Below are 22,049 nucleotides of genomic sequence, written 5' to 3'. Positions count from 1 at the left end.
CGCCAAGCTCAAGGTATGGGCAGAGGGTTTAACTGTGTTGTGCTGGGCTCTATAGAGCACATAGGCAGCTAAGGCCATCATGCGCTAAGCACAAGGTATGGGCAAAGGTTTGAACTATTCGTACTGTAGGAAACGTGTGCAACAGTGAATCCCCGGTCGTTTAAAGAAAGAGCGCAGATAAGGCGTGTTTTTAAGGATTAATTTTATGTGGCACATTTGTCGACAGCACTGAAGAAGCATCTGACAAAAAACGGAAGAGAAATAAAACAATCCCGAATATATCAGTGCGTCACAATATTCGGCGCATCTTCGAAAAAACGGCGCTGCGCGTAAGCAATCGCGCCCGCAAGCTGTAAAATAATTTTTAAAAAAACAGTGGGGAAGGAACCCCGGAGAGTGCGTAACTTTGCGTGTGCTGCTGCCCTTTCCACTCAGCTCGCCGGCGCGGCGCCAAAGTAAACATAGCCACGCGCGGCGTCGATTTCTCTAGAATTTCTGAGTAGTTTCTACTCATCGTCGACGGAGAGGGCGTGACCTTTGACCGCGCTAAAGTGGTACCCTCTCCCCTTCGCTCTTGCGCCGATGACTTCACGTCGCGAGAAGGACCCAGATTTTTCTGGAAAGCGGTTTCCGCGCTTGACCAATGGGGTCGTGCGCCCTACGCGAGAAGGAGAAGGAGCTTGTGCAGTTGATACTGCGTGTATGTGCGCGCCTGTCTTGGCGCGAAGAACAAACAGACGCGGTCTGCGCCTATAAATGAGGGGCTGCAACTGCTGTCTGTTAGCCCGAGTCGCCGTTTAAGCTTCCGAGAAGCGCGCCCGCTCGACTCCCGGGAGAACACTACTCGACCAGCCACGGACCAGCGAGGCAACGTGCACCAGTCGGCCCCGTCGTGCTCCTCAGGTCGTCGGACTGTCGCAGTGCCCGGTGAACAAATTGTGTTTTGTTTGCTTGTCTCTCTCTGTGTTAGTGAACTTTTGGTGCAAATATTCTGTTGAATTGTTATCTCTCTCAAGTGTTACTTTCCACGAGTTTCATTGTACTTGTAAATCACTTCGTATTCGCTCGTACGAGTGATTGCGAAATCCTCTGTATCGTCGCTTCGCTGTATAAACTTTTTGTTTTGTGAACCTTTGGCTCCGACCCATTCTCCGGCTTGCGATCGGCGGAAGCTGGGCACCAAATGACTAACCCCCTTGTCACTTGGTAGCTGGTCTCCGGCTGAGCTTGCCACGCTGAGTCGAGGGCATCTCCTTTGTGACCGAGACCGCTACCCCCACACGCTCTAAGGGTGTCTGGGAGCGCACGCAAAAGTGCGCGAAGTGGTGACACAGGGTTCGAACTCACGACCTTTGCAGTGGGAGCCGATCGAGTACGGATCAACATCGCTACCACAGCACACAGTCGAGAGCCGGAAAGGATAGCTTTATACACTCGAAGCAATTTTTAGTCCTCCAAGGATAACTGTCACTCTCCGGAGTCAAAGCACCGAAAGGATTAACTGCGAGACGAGGTATCCTTTTCCAGATTTCAGGGAGTAAATGTTATGCCCTAGGTAGCAATTGATCAGACGAAGCAGGGACGAAAGAAATAGTTTTAGTCCCCACTCTCGTGCTTTGCTCCGCTGTAAGTCACCCACCTTGATGGCATGTTTGCTGCTCACGAAATTTTGTCCTTTTGTATCGAAGTCCGCGAGAGTACGCAACAAATGCAAAAAAAGATAATGAATGAGATACGGTTGTTCGCGAGTAAGAGCACCGTCGCTAACCATGCGGAGGCCAAGCGTGCTGCTTCAAGAAAGCCTTAGTAACATCGTGATCGGCAGCTGAGAAAGCGGTGCTAAAGACAAGACGCTTTTCGAAACGTGTATGGGGGGTGAGTTGCGTGTGCGCATGAAGGATATGCGCAATTTAATTTCGTTGCTGTAAGTATATGGTTCCATACTACCTGACTGCGAAGCTGCGCGTTGAAAATTGCAAACAGTCTCGAGGCGCCACCTGGCTGACGGCGCCGGGGGCAGTGAGTCTCGGAAAGAAGCAAGTTCCCGCGAGGAATTCGCGCCTCTTGCCCGTTTAAAACGTGCTCGCGTAGTCCTCGACATGTCCTCAAAATGACGTTCACGTATACCTTAGACGTGCAAGAGAGCTGTTCTTGCGACTTAGTACTTTGCTCCCACCTTTTAAACTGGCTGTCATCGCGAGGCGGTGTGAAGCAATTACGATCACTGGCATCGCTCCTGTTGCTGCTTGCGCAGCCGGATGCAAAGCAGGGCGACATGTGTAACACTCGCATGAAGTCACCAAGTGCACAGATTTCACCACAAAGAGGTTTTCACGATCGCTGCGAGCACCATCCACGCAAAAAAAAAAACAGCTTGAAAAACCGACTAGCCTGTCGGAAGTGCAGCGAACGAACTTCCGCGCCGGCAGACGATGTGGCGAAATTCTAGAGGCCTGTGTACTGTGCGATGTCAGTGCACGTTAAAGAACCCCAGGTGGTCGAAATTTCCGGAGCCCTTCACTACGGAGTCTCTCATAGCCTGAGTCGCTTTGGGACGTTAAATCCCCCAAAACTTAACTAGACGATGTGGAAAAGCTCGACTATACAGCGCCACTAGTTGCCGCGGCCACTGCTTCAGCCGCCTCCCGAGAGGAGCTGCGAAACACACCTTGACTAAGAACATTGCCTCGCACGGCTGCACGCCTCCTGACACAAACGCATGCCGTGCGCAAACTCAGTGGGCTAACTGCTGAGAAAGAGACTGACGGGTGGACGTACCGCAGTGTAGGGGCTAATGGAAATCGTGCGAAAAGACCTCTACCACAACAGGACTCATTATTTCGAAGCGAAAGATGGCATCTAAGGCTGCTGGGAGCATCACCGCTGTCCGTGATGAGGCGTACATATACTTAATTCTGCACGAAAAAAAAAAAGGTTACAGTTGAATCGGAGCGATCGGTAACAGAGAACGCACATAAACATGTACGGCGTGTTTCGATACATGTTGAATGTAAGTAATAAGAGTCAGCGTTAACCAAGTATACGTAACTTTTTTTCGTTGCCGTTAGTTTACAGTCTGATGCGATGCTGCGTAAGCATCGGTGAGACTTAGCACAACTTTGATAGTGGCAAACCCTCAATGCCCCTTCGCTGCTCCTCGCCAGCAACGAACTCGTTTTAGGAAGTGTTTAGGAAGTATAAATCACAAGTTGCGCGAAAAAGGCATATGTGATAGTTATGGCCACGCAGTGGAACACGTAAACGGCTCTTCTCTGGCTTTATTTTTGCTTACAAGGGAGGAATCAAAGTATTTGCCTAAAAGAAACGTCGCACATGAGCCTGAATAATTGTACTGCGCATAAAATAAATAAATGGCCAGTATAATAATTGATATAACTTTGCTGATCGGCAATTCCCTACTTGCACGCATTGGGACGCCCTTGTGGAAGGAGGAGTATATAGGAATGAACCTGAGACGAAAAGCCTTTTTCAATATCCACCCTTACAAAAATGGTCTATAGAATACAGACCTCTTATAGACTCTATTTCCTTCCTGTAGATACTTATCTTTGCCTATTGATAGTCTATAGACAGAAGTCTACCAAAAAGTGTATGGCCAGGAATCTGTAGATTGTCTACAGACTGTCTATAGACTGGATTTGTATTGCTTACAGACTGTTCCCTAGGGTTTGTCTATAGAGAGTCTACAAACTTTATAGACAAAATTCTATAGACAGTCTATAGACTGTCTAAAGAAATTTTTGTAAGTGTAATAAAAAGCGCGCTTGTCATCTACAGTGAAAAGCATCGGAGACTCGGTCGTTCTTTAGAGCCTCTCGTGTGCAAAGCCTCTCCACGCCCTGTAACATGAAGGTTGTATGTGCGTAAGATTGTAACATTGCTATGGCGAAGTGACGGCAGTATGGCAATCAGGAAGAAGCCAAATGGTTCCAAACAAAACTCTTTACTGGGCTGACTGGCGCCCACAAAGAAAGGAACAACTCGGCGGCGGCGATATATAAACGAGCGTGCTTGGGGGGGGGGGGGGGGGGGGAGGTCTTCGAAGAACAGAATTCCCGCTGCTCTCGGCCGTGCTGAATTTAGAGCTGGCAAAAAAAAAAAAACCTTCGAGATAAGTCACAAAGGTAACTGCGCCAATCTCGAACAATGCAGAAGCCCTTCCGCGTGGCTGCGATCATTCGACATAAACCTGGTCGCTTCTCGCGTTGTGCCGCGCCAAGCCGGGGCTGCGGCGGAACGGAACCGCCGCTCCGCTGGGCGGGTGAGCGTACTGCGCATGCGCACTTGGGCGCCCGCGCCGATCAGCCGTCCGTGGAGCGGACCGTATAGAACCGGTCAGGCATGCCGGTTAGAGGCTTCGGACTGACATTCGGCGGCTAGTTGAATGTGCTGTAGATTGGATTTCTTAGTTGTACAGCTTAGTTTTCGTTGATGTTTTGTGCGCTTTGTGGTGGTGTATACAGGGTGTCCCAGCTAACTTGGACCAAGATTTTGAAAAAACCTAAACATTCTTCAGAAATGAAATCGCGTGGATGTTGTTAAGGCTTATCTAAAGTTACAATACCATTTTTTAATCGTCCTACTTGAATAATCATTCCATATACATTACATTTTTCAATATAGCTTGAAACGTTCAGGCGTCATTAGAAAATTTTTGGAGCTCCACAAATACTGTCCAACCCAGACATTTTCAACGAGATAGCCTTAGCGTGGCCATTTTAATTCGGCAAAAATAAAAGCCCGCTGAGTTTAGAAAATACCACTCGACAGCGCGCTCCGCGCGCCCGAACGCTCCGCGATTACAGCGCTCTCATTCGTGCTTTGTAAAAAACATCGCTCGCTTCGCGCCTTTCGTGCTGCACACGACAGAGCTTCGCGTTGTGGTTGGTTCCAAGATAAGCGCCAGTGGGTTCGGGCGGTAGTTGAAAGAAAGCCGGCTCCCGTTTCTGCGGCGATAATTGCGCTCTCACGCTAGCAGATTGTAGAACGCGTCGCCAGCCGCCGCCGGTAACGTCAGAGCCGAGCAAAGATAGCCCTTTTTCGTAAGCGAAGAGAAGGCGCGGCGCTGGCGATGTTTTTTGAGAATCGCGGATGAGAGCGCTGTAATCGCGGCGCATTCTGGCGCACGGAGCGCGCTGTCACGTAGTATTTTTTGAACTCCGCGGGCTTTCGTTTTTCCCGAATAAAAACGGCCACGCTAAGGCTATCTCGTTGGAAGTGCCCGGGTTGGCCATTATTTATAGAGCTCCACTACTTTCCTATTGACGCTTGAACGTTTCAAGCTATATTTACAAAGATAATTAATTTATCTCGAATAATTATTCAAGTAGGACGAGCAAAAAAAATTGAACTGAAACTTTAGGTAAACCCTAACAGCATCCACGCAATTTCAGTTCCAAAGAACGCTTATGTTTTTTTTAATATGTTGGTCCAAGTTAGCTGGGACACCCTGTATATTCAGCCAGGCAGGCAGTTCATTTGAGATACGAAGCATCCGAAGGCGCTTGACTCGAATTGAGCTCAGCACAGTGACTGGTGCCTACTACAGTAGAATCTCGGTGATACGAATCTCAAGGGGAGGCGAAATATTCGTATCGTCCGAAATTTCGTATCTCCAAAAAACGAGAGAAATCCGTCCCGAAACAAAGACACGCATAAAAAAAAACATTTATTTACGTGGAAAGAAGTCACGTATGTCCTTCTGAGTCTTCTTCTCCGCGAGGTGGGCCAGCAGAAAATTTTCGAAGCTGAAGAATTGGGCTGTAGTGTTCTCACGCACAGTGTCGGATGTCACAGCACGCCGCAGAATATCGAGAGCGTGCATAGTTTCGGCTTCCGACGGTGGTTGGTCATCACCATTCTGGCACTCGTCTTCTTCTTTGTCAATTGTCGGAATTCCAGGCTACGACGATACATCCGCCACGATGCGTTCCACTGTGTGCAGGTGACGATATCGTCGACACTGCAGTCAACGCCAAGCTGGTTCCAGACGTCACCAGGAATTGGATCTGGCACTTGCGAGGTGGTGGCCACTGTGGCTTTAAAAATCCCACGCTTTGCGAAACAATTCCCGATGGTTGCAGGGGAAACGCGCTCGCAGGGCACTGCAATAAAATGCATAGCGTCCAAAAGACTAATCGGCATATTTGCGTCCTTACGGTCAATCTTCGCAAGGAGGCGGCGCACCAACAAACTTTTGAAGTGGTGCTTTACGTTTCTGATAATGTCAGCATCCAGTGGCTGCAAATGACTAGTAGCGTTCGGGGGCAGGAATACCACTTTGGTGTTCTGCAGCGTCATGTGCTTTGAATGCGCCGCACACTGGTCCAGCAGCAAAACAACCTTTCTGTTCTTGCATGGCATCCTATGGTCCAAGTATGCGACGAACTCCACGAACAGAGCCGACGTCGTCCGCGCCTTTTTATTGGCTCTATTATGTGCAGGGCAAACGACCGGCTGCCTTGAAGCATCGGGGCTTTTCGTATTCTCCAATGACGCTCAGTCTCATTTTTTTCTGACCCGTCACACGCTGCTTTCTTTTTTGTCCTCCCTGGCAGGCTACGCCCTTGAAGCAGAGACTCTTTTCGGGCTGAAGATTGTAAAAGAGCCCTGCCTCGTCAATGTTAAAAGCATCGCGAGCGTCATATCCCGCGATTAAAGACTGCAGCGTGGTTGCCATCCAATCTTCAACGACGGAGGCGTCAACCTTTTCCCCTTCGCCGCAAACGGTTTTGTAGGAGAGGTCACGCCGTGCCTTAAATCGGTGAATCCAGCCACCAGAGGCCCGAAAATTTTGAATTCCACGCGTGAGTGCGATGTCCGCAGCATTCTTACGCAGAACTTTCCCGTCAACGTTGACGCCGGCCGCGGTGACCTTATTAAACCATGTTAGGAGAACTTCTAACTTTACATGGTGAGCAGTCTTCGCTTCTTTGGGGTTTACGCCAAAGTGCTGACCGACGATCATAGACAGCGTAGAAATTGGCAGGCCTAATTCCTTGGTCCTGTCAATGCGCCTTTTCTTGGGCTCTTCGTCCACCTTCTTTAAAATATCCAGTTTGTCCTTCAAGGACAGACAGCGTCTTCCGCTTTCGCGACATCGTACTGATTGCAGTACCTTTCGGGCTGACGCGGTCAATGCTCGGAAAGACCAGCGGAACGGGAGCGCAGGGCCGCGACAGATGTGGAGAGGACAAATCACGCCTGACCAGTTGCGTTGGCTGGTTCGCAGGGCGAACGGACCAATAAGCAGCGGCGCTAGCCTCGGGCAACAACAAAGTAAAAAGAAAAAGGCGAAGAGGCCGCCCCAAAAAACTAGAGGGAGAGAGAGGAAAAGCTACGCTTGCTCGTCAGCCTCCCTGCTGCCGCGGAATCCCAAAGCTGCGCCGGTGGCGACCCGACGGTCGCGGTACCGAAGTTCGTATCACCCGGCGCGACGCGGAAAAGTGTTCGGAACATCCGAATTTTGGCCCATTGTACCAATGCATTTCGGCGGGGGAATTTTACGAATTCGTATCAGCCGGGTTCGTATCACCGAGATCCTACTGTACTAGTCCTTAAAGGGACACTTTTTGTTAGCAAAATCTGATAGTTCGGCATTTCATGGCTTTGTTGCCGCTTGTCCGGGCGCGAAAGATGCATTTATTTCAAAGAAATTTGGATTCGAAGTTGAGAAAGTTTTTCCCGCCGCTCTGATTCAAACTCGAGAACTCTTATGACGACACGGAGAACTCTTATGACGTCACAGAACGGAGTGACGTGATACGTGACGGAAACGCAGACTCCGTGATTTCTGACGGCTAGCGGTGCGGTGCGCAACCTTCCTTTGCCAGCCTCAGAGATTCGTGGCTTCCATGAAGCAAGGAAAATTCCTCCAAGGTGACGCCTCTTGTCCTAGGAAGTCATCACGCTTGTACTTGCGAGATTGGCCTGTGGCGGCGACACCTGTATTTTGGTTCTTGCTATTTTCTACATTACAAGGGCTTTGTTTTCAGTAAGAGTGGCGTTTTTGTGATCAGGAGCTGCTATTCTATCGATACAAGCCAACTTCAATTTCTCCTCAGTGTCCCTTTAAGTCCGTTCGAGCCATCGCTTGGAGCCATTTACGCAGCAAGCTGGGTTTGCTCAGAAGGAACCTGTGCACTGAAAGGAGAAAGAAGGGGACGAAGTTTTCTGTGAATTTAGAACTCAACAGTCTGCTACTGCGACTACTGCACACATTTCTCGGAGGTGTCTCGGAGACAAGTATCTTTTAAAAGCGCGGAGTGCTTCTTGTCTTTTGTGACTGTTTTTTTTTCAAGTTACTATGAACCAACTGGCCCGCCCCTTACAAAAATTTCTGTAGACAGTCTATAGACTGTCCATATACCTATGTCTATAAAGTATATAGACAAACCCTAGAAAACAGTCTATAGGCAATACAAATCCTATAGACAGTCTATAAACAGTCTATAGATTTATGGCCATACACTTTTAGTAGACTTTTGACTATAGACAGTCTATAGACTATGAACAGACATAAAGCAATAGTCATAGGAAGGCAGTAGAGTCTATGAACTGTCTATAGACCATTTTTATAAGGGGCATTTCAACCGTTCTGCTTCGACAAGCGCAACTATGTTAACCGTACTCGTCAAGGATTGCATCTGCTTAATTCATTTCGAAGCCTGGCGGTGGCCGCGCATTGCATGTAGGAACGACTTCCACTTCATGGATTAATTCACGAAAATACCCGCATGTTGCCCTTGTCATCATGAGCACGGCCGCCACTTACGGGTAGGACAGGTTTCCGCTTCCTTATTCGTGTTTTCTTTTTTTTTTTTCGTAAAATCTGTACGCGCGCCGCGAGGACATGGCGAGAGCCGGCACTTAGCAAATGCAAACTAGTTTCTCAAACAAAATTGAGGGTTCGGGCAAGTTTCTCATGGCACGAGCCATAGCGTATGCACAAATATGGGGCGAGAAACCGCAGCAGCGGTCGACACAAGTGTAAAGTTTCTACTTTTCAAAGTGCGAAAACGGAATTTTCTATAGTGTATTATTTAAGCGCTAACAATTTTTTAAGAGAATATTTTCTCTGAAAAGGGTGTTCGTTAAACGCAAAAAAAAGTTTTCAACGATTAGCTACAAATGGCGTCATGAAGAGAAAGCCCACTCTCGCCATGGGCAAATTCGGTGCTTGTTTACGCCTATCTGCTTTTCTGCTTATTTATTGTAATTTACTATCGCGATCGAAGGAAAGGGGAAAAGCAATGCGGCGTCTACACGCTGCGCTGTTCGAATTTGTTTTCAACGCGCTTTTAACTGGGTGGTACAGAAAAGGAGTTCGAGTCGTTCTAGAATGCATCACGGACGACTCTAGCGTCTTTCTCCCATCACTGAGTTAAAAGCGCGATGAAAAGTAATTCGAACAGCGCCGCGTGTAGGCACCGTATTGCGGTTCGCGTTTCTTTCGATCACGATAGTATACTTTCTCCAGCCAGTCGGTTTTCTGAACGAGGACGGCGCTTATAGGCCCATGCACGCTGCTAGCGTCGCTCTGAATTTCAGTCTCGGCGTTTTGGTCCAAGTGCCTCGATGACCGGAGGGGACTGTACAAGACGCTTAAGTTCTTCGAAGGCTTTCGCTTGCGGTGTCTCCCATTTGAGTGGCACGTCTGCCTTTGTCAGCTGTCTCAGAGGATCGGCGACGCGGGAAAAGTTCTTGACAAAGCGTCGTAAAAAAATTAGCAGCGGTTTAAACTTTCGTTAACCCTAAAGAGAAGCGAAAGCTTCCTTTGCGTGACTGCGTTCTCAAACGCCACACACGCTGCCGAGCGGGTTGTCTGTAAAGCGTCGATGAAACGCCCGATGGGGCAGTCGCCACCTGCCGCGGTGGGCAGATTGTGATGACGTCAGTAGGTCACATGACCTGCCACGTGACTGCGCTGACGCTGCCCTCTTGAAAGCCTAGCGCAGTGAAGCTTCCGCTTCAATATGCACACAATCCCAGGAATCGGCGCACGGCTTTCTTGACAGGTAGCGGGAAGTGGGCAACGGGCGCTCGTCATCTGTGGCCCAGCTCCGAGAAACAGCGGCTCCTGGTAGGCGAAGCGGCACTTCTCAGCCTTCTAGGTCAGTCCCGAAAACTTGACTGACACTGCTTTCAGCCTCCTGAAATGTTTGTCGGAGTTCGTCGCGAAGGCTGCGACGTCGGCTATAGATACACGAGACAGGTTTGCCACTCGAGGCCTAGCGCTGCGCAGATTATCGATTTTTATTCTCATTAACAGCGGTGGACAGCGCACAAGCGCTTGGTCTGAAGTTCATCGTGCCTTAGCGGCGCGATGAGCGCGAGCTAGCAGCGTTAGCATTGCTCAGCAGCCGGCGTCGGCACCTGGCGGTGCCCGCGGTGAAAATTCTGCAGCGTCGATCCGGAGTTCCCGGGTTCGAACCCGACCGCGGCGGCTGCGTTTTTATGGAGGAAAAACGCTAAGGCGCCCGTGTGCTGTGCGATGTCAGTGCACGTTAAAGATCCCCAGGTGGTCGAAATTATTCCGGAGCCCTCCACTACGGCACCTATTCTTCCTTTCTCCTTTCACTCCCTCCTTTATCCCTTCCCTTACGGCGCGGTTCAGGTGTCCAAAGATATATGAGACAGATACTGCGCCATTTCCTTTCCCCAAAAACCAATTATTTATTTATTTATTTAATCTCGCCAAAACCGCAGGCAGCGAATGTTGCGGCGTCAGAGGACCCAGTTGAGTGAAGCAAGATTTCTCGAGGCATCGTGGGTGATTAAAGACAGCCAGATGACGAACAAAATTTGCAAGTGACCCGACTCCAGTCGGCAGTAACAGCAGGGAATAAATGACAAGAAATAAAATTACTTGCAGTTTATCTCGGTTAAACCTACAGTGTGTAAGCGAACGCTTCTTCGCAGCCTCGTACTGGCGCGTGAGCTTCGCGGCTCGGCGCACCGCAACGGCTGGGCGCTCATCCTCGTCCATATCGCCTCTGGCCCCGGGTGGCGCCTCTTATTGGAGGCGCATCGATGTCACCAGTGACGTCATCAGTGACGTTATAATCTCATTAATCTTAACTTTGTGTTCGACCTTTGACCTTGACTTGACCTTGATGTGCCTGGGGTAGCATGCGGTAAGACATCATAGTTATACCTGGATTAGTCTTGGTTTGACCTCTGGCAGACTTGAAGGTCAAAACCGTAAGCACCGCGAAATCGTAACGAGGTAGCGTAGTGAAGCTTTCGCTTCAAAATGAAATCGCAGGGCTAACTAGTAACAGAGCAAGAAATGTGTACTACATAGTGTAATGTTTCCCCCTTTACCGGCGCTCAAATACTTAAGGCCCTGCCACACTAGGCCAACAGTCGGCCGATTCAGTCTGCCAAAACCGTGTCGTCGTGAAGTCTGGCTCTATGTCGCACTGCGCCGATGAAAATAGTCGGCCAAGTGTCGACGTCAGGTCCCCCACAAGATGGCAGTAGTTCGATCGTCCGCCAACTCCCATGTCACACTAGCGAGATAACGCGCGAGGCCAGCCGCCGACTTGGCACTTTCTCGTTCTGGCTCCTCTTTTGTCATAACTCTTTTAAATAAATCTCCTATATAGTTAAACAAACTCCTTAACAATCGTGATTACGAACCTAGATTGAGCGCCGCCTAGTACTGAGCGGCACTGATTGTTGGGTCAGAAAGGCATGACACGAAAAATAAATCCAGTCGCTTGCAGGTAAACAAGTGAGAGATTATTTGCGACTAAAAATTGTCAACAACGCGGACTCGATCTTGGGACCTCCAGACTGAGAGCCTAGTACTATACCCACGACACCACAAAGGGCACGGAATTTTTTTTGTTTTCAAGTGCATATCTGAAGTGTGACACTAGTAACGGGAGTAAAGCAGACGACATATGTGCGAAAGTTTTAAGGCCGGCGCGCTGCACCGGTCGCCGTTTGCGAACTGCAGCCCCACTGCAAGCAATAACACACGAAGCGGCAAGCATCAATGCGCCGCTTGGCGCAAGCTCAAAACGTACGCTTTGCCACCGCGCAGCAGTGACCGACCGCTGCTTCAGTAAAACCAGTTCTTAGGCGAGTTGGAGACTAGTCTTTTAGGCATAGTAGCCGCGCAAAAACACACACACAAAAGAAGAAGAACGAGACACCGAGAGACACGCACAGACGCTGCATCTGTGCGTGTCTCTCGTTGTCTCGTTCTTCTTCTTTTGTGTGTGTGTGTGTGTGTGTGTTTTTTTTTGCGCCGCTACTATGCCTAAGACCGCTGCTTGGCTTGGTGTTGCAGTTCGCGCCAGAAAAGACGAAACAAGTGGTGTCCAAAATACATCGGACATTGCGTCACGGCTCAGCTTTGTCACGTGAATTTGGACTTCCGGGTCCTTCCTGCGGTACCGTTTGTAAACCCAGCAGGCAACGTACCTTCCCATGTGTGTCCAGAAAGGATGAAATGTCCCAGTTCCAGTACAACATTCATCAAACATTTACATGCCGTAGAGGCAGGGCATAGAAACACAAGCAAAAGGGCAGTGCTCCCACTAAGGGTCTAGGAACGTTTTTTAGATAGTGTTAAGCAGAAATAAAAAAGAATCATAGCATTTTGGTCCCAGAAAGGTAACTAGGGCGAACGTTTCGGAACCAATGCTTTTCAGCAAGAAATAAAAATCGACTCCGCTCTCTTCTTTCTTTCCCCTCGCCACAAGCTGCGGGGAGAGAAGGTTTTGCTCTCGCACTCGCCGTTTCGAGAGATCAAACAGTTTCGCTCGAACAGCCGAAGCAGCCGAAGGCAGCAGTTAACCCCGCATCTCCCTCTGCGCATGCGTTTCTCGTGCACGCGGGCCGTCGGCTCCATGCTGCAGGCAGGCGACGGCGGTCTGCCTTTTCATCGCACCACCGGAGCGGCGGTCACCAACGTGCCCGTCTTCTACAGTGTTTCCAACTTCAACACGGTGCGGCGCGCTCCCTGCAGGCATCTCCAACTACCAGCGGTCCTCGTTGCGCCACGGTCTAGCTGAGTAACGGCCTCCCGTCACTCGCCCGGCTTCCTCGCTGGACGGAAGCCATCTTGCGCACATTATTCGCGCAGCCCCTAGCCGCTCGCGCGCAAGCCCCAACGCGCGGCAGCTCTTGCTCTCATCAATGGGCTCTCGTGGACTTCGTGGCACGGATTCAAGGAAGCTTTCCAGCGCACCTCTGCGTGCCCACGTAATTCCTTTGGGACTGATGGAGCGGCGGCACATCGCAAGTCCTTTGCGGCCCTACTCCGAGATGCCGCTGTTCCAGGAGGCGTTAGTGGCGGTGGAGTTCAAGGCAATGGGCGTGGCCGTCCACTGCGGTCATAGGCGGGAGAGATATTCGGAACCCCACCAGACTCTTGTTGCGAGTGCCCATGGATTAACCTGCTCTACCTACATTGCCGTCCTGTCGCAGCGGTATAGTTTGTGTTGTGTTCGCGTCGCTAGAGACACACCACCCCCACCGGATTACTTGTGCCTTGATGACCTTGATCTCGCCTCTCACACCGTATTGTGCCGCACGCGCGGTCTGCTGTACCATGGCGGTGCGCCAGGGCTTCTACCTCAAGACGTCCCCCCTTCTCGCCTGGCTCCAAGCATTCTTATCTCCACACTTAGTCACAAGAATATAAAACGGGGGTGCAACGAGGATGTAACGCGTATGTTTGAGCGTTCGCTCTGCTGTGAGCAGGTGCAGGATAGAATATCTGCGCTGAATTCATGGTTGCAACTGTTGCAGCCTTTTATTTCATCCCTGGGTTTCCGTTGGCAACGTCGTCAAGGTATGTTGGTTTGTGCTTTTTTTTTTATTTTCGCCTCGTAGAACTAAACTTTTTTTTTTCCTGTTTTGATAACACGCTCAAGCTTACTCCGAGGCTCGTGCGAGAGGCAAAGCGAGAGGGAGGTTTCAACCTGCAGAATACCCGTAACCTGAAACCGCGTATCTGCGGTGTACGCCCATCTCGCCTTTTCTTTTGGCACCCAAGCTAGTTGCTCTTTACATGCGTTTGCTTTTGCGTGTGCATATATGCTGTTGTACCCTTTAGAATGTTTGCTTGAGGTGCATCAACTTTCAGTCTGTATTATGTTTTTATTGCTCCATTTTTCAGATTTCACAGAGCTAGACAAAAAAAAGTGGTCATCATTGTATGCTGGTGCCGCAGTGCTATGAACATTGCACATTAAGTGGTGCATACATGTCTCCTGTTTGTATTCATTTAAATGCAAAGAGCACATCTAATAAACTGAGATGACATCTGTATTGCGCTCCTATTTCCTGTTTAGCCGCCGCGGTGGCTGAGTGGTTATGGCGCTCGGCTGCTGGCCCGAAACACGCGGGTTCGATCCCGGCCGCGGCGGTCAAATTTCGATGGAGGCGAAATTCTGGAGGCCCGTGTACTGTGCGATGTCAGTGCACGTTAAAGAACCCCAGGTGGTCGAAATTTCCGGAGCCCTTCACTACGGCGTCTCTCATAGCCCGAGTCGCTTTGGGACGTTAAAACCCCCATCAACCAACCAACCAACCTATTTCCTGTTTATGGGCGGGATCGGGCGACTTCTTGAATTCATATTTTCCTTTGTGTGTAAATTGCTAGCACGTTTCAAGTAAACAGGCAAGTCCAGGACGGCCGAGCCAGCATGCATTCACACGAGTGGACAGATATATTACACCGCCTACAACGACAGGGCCGCCGCGGTGGCTGAGTGGTTATGGCGCTCGGCTGCCGGCCCGAAAGACGCGGGTTCGAATTTCGATGGAGGCGAAATTCTAGAGGCCGATGTACTGTGCAATGTCAGTGCACGTTAAAAAACCCCAGGTAGTAGAAATCTCCGGAGCCCTTCACTACGGCGTCCCTCATAGCCAGAGTCGCTTTGAAACGTTAAACCCACATAAACCAGAGCCTACAACGACAGCATGTGCCTGAAATTTGGCACATATGTGCGCTTGCTTAGATGCCTGAAGGCTGCATGAAAAAGGGGAAATAATTTTATTGAGCCAGAGCCGAGAAATCGAGCATTAACCTTTTGGGGCTTTCCCTGGGACGCACAAGTTTTTGGACACTGCTAATTGTGGGGACGTTTTTTGAATGTGTTCGGGAAAAATGAGCACCTCCTGGAGAGATTCCAAATGTCCCGATGGGCTATTTTTGGGAGATTTTGAGGAGGTTTTACGTTTGTTGGGTAGGCATTGCTTGCAGGCGTGCGGTTTCGACCTTTTTTTCCTTAATACCAACGCTCACATCGCTGTAAAGAGGGTTTTTTGCGCTGCCTCAAACTGCAGCAACTTCAGAGCAACGGAATGCAACATGTTCCGAGTGCCATCAAGTAGTGAACGGCGAAAACAGTACGCCGTTGCGATCCGCTGGCAGACTGCCTGCTACGAGCTCCATGGACAACTCTTGGCATTGCTTCGAGCATTTCGTTGGTGGTATTAAACGTTCCATAGCGTTGTGGAAGTTTTGGAATTTGGTTAAGTAGGCTGTGTTCTCTCCTTTAGGAGCACCAATTTCTCTCTCGGACAACTTCCCCACGTCCGTTCTCGCATGATGGCGCTAGAACCGCGCGGCCGTAGGTGTGCAGATATGTGCTATTCGGCCTCTGTCACCACAGCTCGACAAGATGTTAAAGGACAGAACGATTTATTCCTCAGATATTGTGCTGCATACACTTCAGGCCTATGCGATCGCAACCATCAGCTGCTGAAACGGCGACACCGGCCACGTGCACGGCGGGGTCCCGTTGCCTGACATTGCTGGTCGCAGTATATGTTTACGAGCACATTCATTATTTATAAATTGTTATATGAGAATATATTTGCTAATTTCATGCCCAAAAAGAAACACATATTTTCACCAGCAGACCAGTCGACATGTGCACAGAGCAGGTATGGAAAAATTATACGCGAGCTGTTACGTTAAAGTTCCCTGTTTGCGTAGACCCGCATGTTGCAGGTATGTTTCTTCATTCCTGTGTGTGGACAGGCAGGGTGACAGACAAGCTGATCGCATTACAAAGTGAGAAGAATTATTCACCACCATTCTTTTCATACTCAGAGGCAGTAAGTTATGAGAAGCTTCACTTCAGGATAACCGAACTTAAAAAAAATACAGCATCCAACATAGTCTAGCTGTTTATCACCTTACATTGCACAGCACGTAGGAGAATTGACATTTGAGACGAATGTTATAAAAACTGAACTGTCGCTGCGCAGCAAAGCATCATTTGAAAACTGTTATAGGTGCTGAACATTAATGTGAAGTAGATAAATATCTGCGTCTCTAGCTTACGTGTGATGCATTGCATGGTTGCATATAGGAATATTGCACTGATGTTGCACTGACGTGACGTTGGTGATTTCAAGAAGTGCAGAATGCTGCAGAGACGGCAGAGGCTGGTCTGGTGGTCAGCCGGGTCAGTTATCCATAAGCATAAAGAGTAATAAACATGGTATAGAATTGCTTGTTTTAAAAGGCCAAGGAACACATTGTGTTCACAAGCATTCCAGATTTTTTGGTATCACTAGTGCCTTAGGGACAGTTTACCAAAGTCAGTTAACATTCAAGCTATGCAGCAGTGTTCACGCCAAAACTAAAACTGGATGGGAATGCCTTACGTTCAACATCGCACAGGACTTCGTTAAAGGAACTTTTAGAAAATACTGAAAACAACTCGAATCAAGCTTCTGTGTGTGCTGGAAAAGCCGAAGCATGATTTTTTTTACGCTCTACCATGCTAATTATTATAATTTACTATTTGTCGCTCGGATCTCCTGCATTAAAATCATTTATTACATGCTGTGCTGTATAATTTGTGCCTGCAAGAGTTTTTGCAAGACAAAGGTTATATCAGATTTTATTACTCACATGACAAGAAGAGTTTCCAATTAAAAGCTGATGATCTTTCTCATTTTGTAGTTAAACAGTAAAACTGCCTAAGTGAAGAGTTAGTTCTGCTTTTGGCTGCGGTCTGCTTTCTGTTTTGTCTTTGTGCCTGACTTTGTTTATGTTGTGGTGCCTGTAGCAATGTTGTGCAGCAGGCTTTGATGCTTTGTTTTGCCTTGGGGTTTTCATTAAGGAAAACACAAGGCTAGCTAATCTTCTGCCCAGCTGCTTGTGTTATTACTTACCTACCCTACCTTGAACACTTCGCATACAATGCACATGTTTTATATTTCCACATTTCTGTACATATGCATCAAGAGCTGAGGTGCCAGCCATTGGGGCATCTGTCCGTACATTGTCTGGTGTTTCTTCTTCGACCAGGCTCCGAGCACTAAGTACACGACAGCAAAATAGCTAAAGGCTCACCTCTGCCTTGATGGGAAGACATAAAGCCATTCAAGAGATGCCATAAAATTTAGTACCTATTTTTCATGTACATAAAGCAGCAACCAGCATTGGGAAATCAAGCACAGGAATTCTTAACATTCAGAGCTGCAAGTTATATGTAAATGGCATGTCATGTCCCGCACCACCATATGCAGGCTGGGAAATGCATTGCGTGATTAATTCTGTGTGTGAGTGAGGTTCTTGTGCACGTACCAAAGCCTCAGTAAATGGTGCACCTCTCTCAGTGCTGGAATAGCTGCTATGTCACTTGCCTATCCATGCCCTTAATTTGAAGCACATTAGAAAAGGTTTTTAGCCACAAAGTCTAGACGCGCATGCTTGATGCAATTCGTACTGGCAGAAAGAATACAGTAGGGCTGAAAATGCAACGCATTTCTCATGCAGCTGCATTTTTGCATTACAGACAAACTGAAATTCAATTGCTTGCGACAGTTGTTATGCATGCGAGCTACATAGCAAATAATCGACAAAAGCAGTTGAGCTTACAAGAACATAACAGACAGTAAAAGATTGTGCACCTTTGCTAAGGTTGTGAAGCATTGTTAAGTACAGATTTTTGGGAGGAGCTCAACGTGCCGCATGTGCCAATTTTAGCGCAACTAAAACGCGGTCAACCTTGCTTGCAGGCAACGACAGCTCCGGTGATACCGCGTGGCAAGAAACACTTGCAGCTCCGATGCAGTGCACATGAAAGCTTTGTAGACCAGACAATCATAAAATATTGTAAATTGTATGGTGTCACGCCTTTAAGCGATACATGGGCAATGAGGGACGCCGTAGTGAAGGACTCCGGAGTAGTTCAGACGGGTTCTATCGCACAGCACACGGGCGCGCCTTTCGCACTTCGCCTCCATCGCAACGCGGCCGCCGCGTCCCGGACTGAAACCGCGGGTCATCCGACTCAGTAGCCGAGTGCTCTAACCGCTAGGCCACCGCGGCTGGTGTAGAAAAAGTACCTCAAGCCTTCCGAGGATTTGTATGATGCAAGCTCTTCGCCGTCACAGCCACTCAGTTGCTGGTAGTCCATATATTCAGCGCCTGCTAGCGCGAAACCTCTCGAAAATATGTTCCCTAACATATATTAGAGATCAATGCAGCAGCTGAGTAACAACAGAACTTTTTTAGGGAGTGAATGAAGCGTCCTAAACTTCTGCGCGAACAGACGACGCACGGCGGAACGTTCGCATTTGCAACGTTTTTTCGCCATTAATTCAAATACGGAACGTTGAGAAAAAATGCATGTACAGCATTCTCACCTTTTTTACTACTTTATTCGCGCCTATTAACACATGACGAGTCAAATTCAAGCTTGTCAATTCCGCATTTCGAGCAAAGCGCTGTACACGCATCTCGCCGAACGGCCTGAAAGTCGGAGTACCCAGCATGCCTTGCGGCTCATTCAAATTGCACACCACTACGTACACACGCCTCTCGCTGAACGACCCAGAAGTCAGAGTACCCAGCATGCGTTGCGGCTCATTCAAGTGGACACCACCTGTCATATTATCAGAAAGACCGCCTGTTATATAATCGAGCAGCGACAAAGCATGCCTGCCCAAGTAGCGAGCTTTCGGCAACGGCACCGCCCGCAGTCGCGCCGGCCGACGAATTGCGCTGCTGCCTGGCTGCCCTGATCGTCGCTGCTTTCGCATAGAAGGCGCAGCCGACGCCGCTTCCGAAGTCGTCTGCGCTGTAATAAAAGATACACTCTCAATATCGCTTTGCTATCAACAGCATCATCTCACGATAAACTAAATGTATGGACAATTTCCGCGACGCCTTCGGCAGCGGAGCTAGCGGACCGCTGCGGGCGTCAGGCGAGCCGGACAGCAACGGTGGGCCAGCGGCAGCTGCGCGGCGATTGTGGCATGAAGTTTGTTGGTATCACAGTTGTTACTTCTACCAGCAACTCGGTATTGATCAACGATCCTCGAAAATGATATATTTTTCACATTTCTCTACCCCAGCGTTTATGATTTACGTCGAAAACCATCTTAAGCTCATTTTTATGACCGCGGCCGACGGGACCCAGGCTGGTCGGCCCGGCCCGCCAGCAGGCTCGGCCGACTTCACGTTCGCACCAGAAAAGACAAAACAGCCATGCTATTAGAAAGGCTGCCTGCTATATTCGAGCAACGATAGCATGCCTGCGCAAGAGCCGAGCTTTCGGCAACGACGCCGCCTGCGGGAGCGGCGGGCGACGAACTGCGTTGCTTCCCGGCTGCCCTTGTCGTCGCTAAGCCTAGCTGGTTTCGGATCGATGCCGTAGGTGAGGGCGCTTCGGAACTGACCAGCGCCGTAATGAAGGAACTACGCTAGTCACCCCTTTGCATTTACTGCGAGCCCGTCCCATAGTAAAATAAAGTTGTGCTCGATTACTGCGACGCCTTCAGCAGCGCATCCAGCGCTGTAAGAAATTTGCTTGTGTCGTAGTTATCACTTAAACCAGAAGCTCGGTATTGGCCAGCGATCCTCAGAAATGATACATTTTTGACATTCCTCTATCCCAGAGCTTCTTATGAACATAAATAGAGTCCGTGTTTGGTGAATGTTTTTGCTCGGCTGCCGATCTCGCGAAGACCCGGTGACAGACTGCTTTTGTCGGCGTCGCGGGCGTCAAAGCATGTCGCACTGCGAAGACATCTCACGAGTGCTCACTCACAAAAGTTTGGTATACCTATGGCCTCACCCAAACTCAGTATAGTGGCGGACCGGGCTAGTAATTGGTGCACGTTAAATTGTCAGTTTTCGAAAGCGCAAAAAAAAAAAAAAACACGCTCGTCCAAGTCTGTTCCTTCTTTGTCTGTGCTGTTTTGGCGCTTTGGCACTGGAATTCTTTAGGCACACAACTCATTTGGACTCACTCCGACTCACGAGTGATCCGTGGAGCCACTCGTTACAACTCACGGCCCATTTGAGTTCGCACTCGTTTTTGACTCAATATACACATATGGGCTCACGGAAGCGCCCAAGTGGCACACAAAAACGCCGCATTTTTCGCCCACGGGCCACAGACGCCGCCGCCCAGCCGCCTCTCGCCCTCAGGCGTCCTTGGTAGCAGCAGTCATAGGCCATGCAGCAGTAAATACCCCCCCCCCCCCCCCCCGTCACCAAACGACTGAAAAAAAAAAACAAAAAAAAAAACAAGGAGACACCGTCGTCGTAAAAACAAAACTGAAGACCATGATATGAGCCTGAACCCGATCTTAGGACTTATATCACGATCTGGATTTACGACTCGGATTAGGATGTGAAAGGAGAGAGAGAGAGGCGCCGTAGTGAGGGAACTCTGCATAATTTCGACCAGTAACGTGCGCTGACACCGTACAACACACGGGTGTCTTACGCATTTCGCCTTCATCAAAACGTGACCGCCGCGGCCGGGTTTTAATACTGCGTCTTCGGGCTCATCAGACGAACGCACATAGCGGCGGTTGCTGACGCTCACTGCGCCGACGTAACGGCCCGTGTACAAGAGAGCGCCGCTGGATAACCTCTAACGAATTACGCCCACCAGCGTGGCACGCGGGCGACGTAGTCGAATTGCGCTTACGCGGTAATCTACCTTTATAATGCAATCTGAGGTATCGAACCGCGCGATGCGACATACCTCACCCCAGTATAGCGCCTACCTGTCCCAGAAAAGCGCCGCGGGCGTATTGCCTGTTGGAGGTGGGGTCCACGACGATCTCGGGACAGATGTTAAAGGTAGCTGCAGCCGAGGTTCCACGATCCATCGTCCTCAGTACAATGAAATTCCTCAGCCACCACTATGAAATCGTCCTTAGCCACTACTATAAAAATTTTCAAAAGCGCTTTCGTCTGCGCGAACAAGAGATGCATGCCAATGGTCGACGCGAAGGCGAAATATTCTGCGATTGTCTGCCAGTCGGCGAGGTTCGTTTCGGAGCGGTACAAGTGAGGGGAGAGCTGTACTGAAATGAAAAATGAGCTTCAATGGGAAGCGCTCTCCTCTCGGTGTAGAAAATTGAGTTTGAAAGTGGAGTTCCCGGGTCCGAACCCGACCGCGGCGGCTGCGTTTTTATGGAGGCAAAACGCCAAGGCGCTCGTGTGCTGTGCGATGTCCGTGCACGTTAAAGGGACACTGAGAACTCTATCAATTTTTTAAAGCAAAATCTGATAGTTCGGCATTTCATGTTTTGTTGCCGCTTGTCCGGGCGCGAAAGATGCATTTATTTCAAAGAAATTTGGATTCGAAGTTGAAAAAGTTTTTCCCGCCCCTCTGATTCAAACTCAGGGAACTCTTATGACGCCACGGCAACTCATGACGTCACAAAAAGGAGTGACGTGAATCGTCACGTAAACGCAGACTCCGTGATTTCTACAGGCTAGCGGTGCGGTGTGCAACCTTCCTTTGCAAGCCTCAGAGATTCGTGACGTCCATGAAGTAAAGAAAATTCCTCCAAGGTGGCGCCTCTTGTCCTAGGAAGTCATCACGCTTGTACTTGCGAGATTGGCCTGTGGCGGCGATACCTGTATTTTGTTCTTGCTATTTTCTACATCTTTGTTTTCAGGAAGAGTGGCGTTTTTGTTATCAGGAGCTGCTATTCTATGGATACAAGCCAACTTCAATTTCTCCTCAGTGTCCCTTTAAAGATCCCCAGGTGGTCGAAATTATTCCGGAGCCTTC

At 49.2% G+C, this 22,049-nt stretch overlaps 1 protein-coding gene across 1 annotated transcript in view; it reads right to left on the bottom strand.

Annotated features, from left to right (window-relative positions):
* LOC144118021 (serine/threonine-protein kinase PLK1-like) overlaps positions 1 to 21,135 on the bottom strand; it is a 52,449-nt gene extending 31,314 nt beyond the window's left edge. Inside the window, exon 1 of the mRNA XM_077651258.1 lies at positions 21,031 to 21,135. Coding sequence (XP_077507384.1) covers positions 21,031 to 21,135 — 105 coding nt within the window. The remainder of the gene's footprint in view (positions 1 to 21,030) is intronic.
* Between the last annotated feature and the right edge of the window lie 914 nt (positions 21,136 to 22,049).

Source organism: Amblyomma americanum, chromosome 1 (genome assembly GCF_052857255.1).
Source record: "Amblyomma americanum isolate KBUSLIRL-KWMA chromosome 1, ASM5285725v1, whole genome shotgun sequence".
Lineage (NCBI taxonomy): Eukaryota > Metazoa > Arthropoda > Arachnida > Ixodida > Ixodidae > Amblyomma > Amblyomma americanum.
This window is presented reverse-complemented; position numbering and strand designations above follow the sequence as displayed.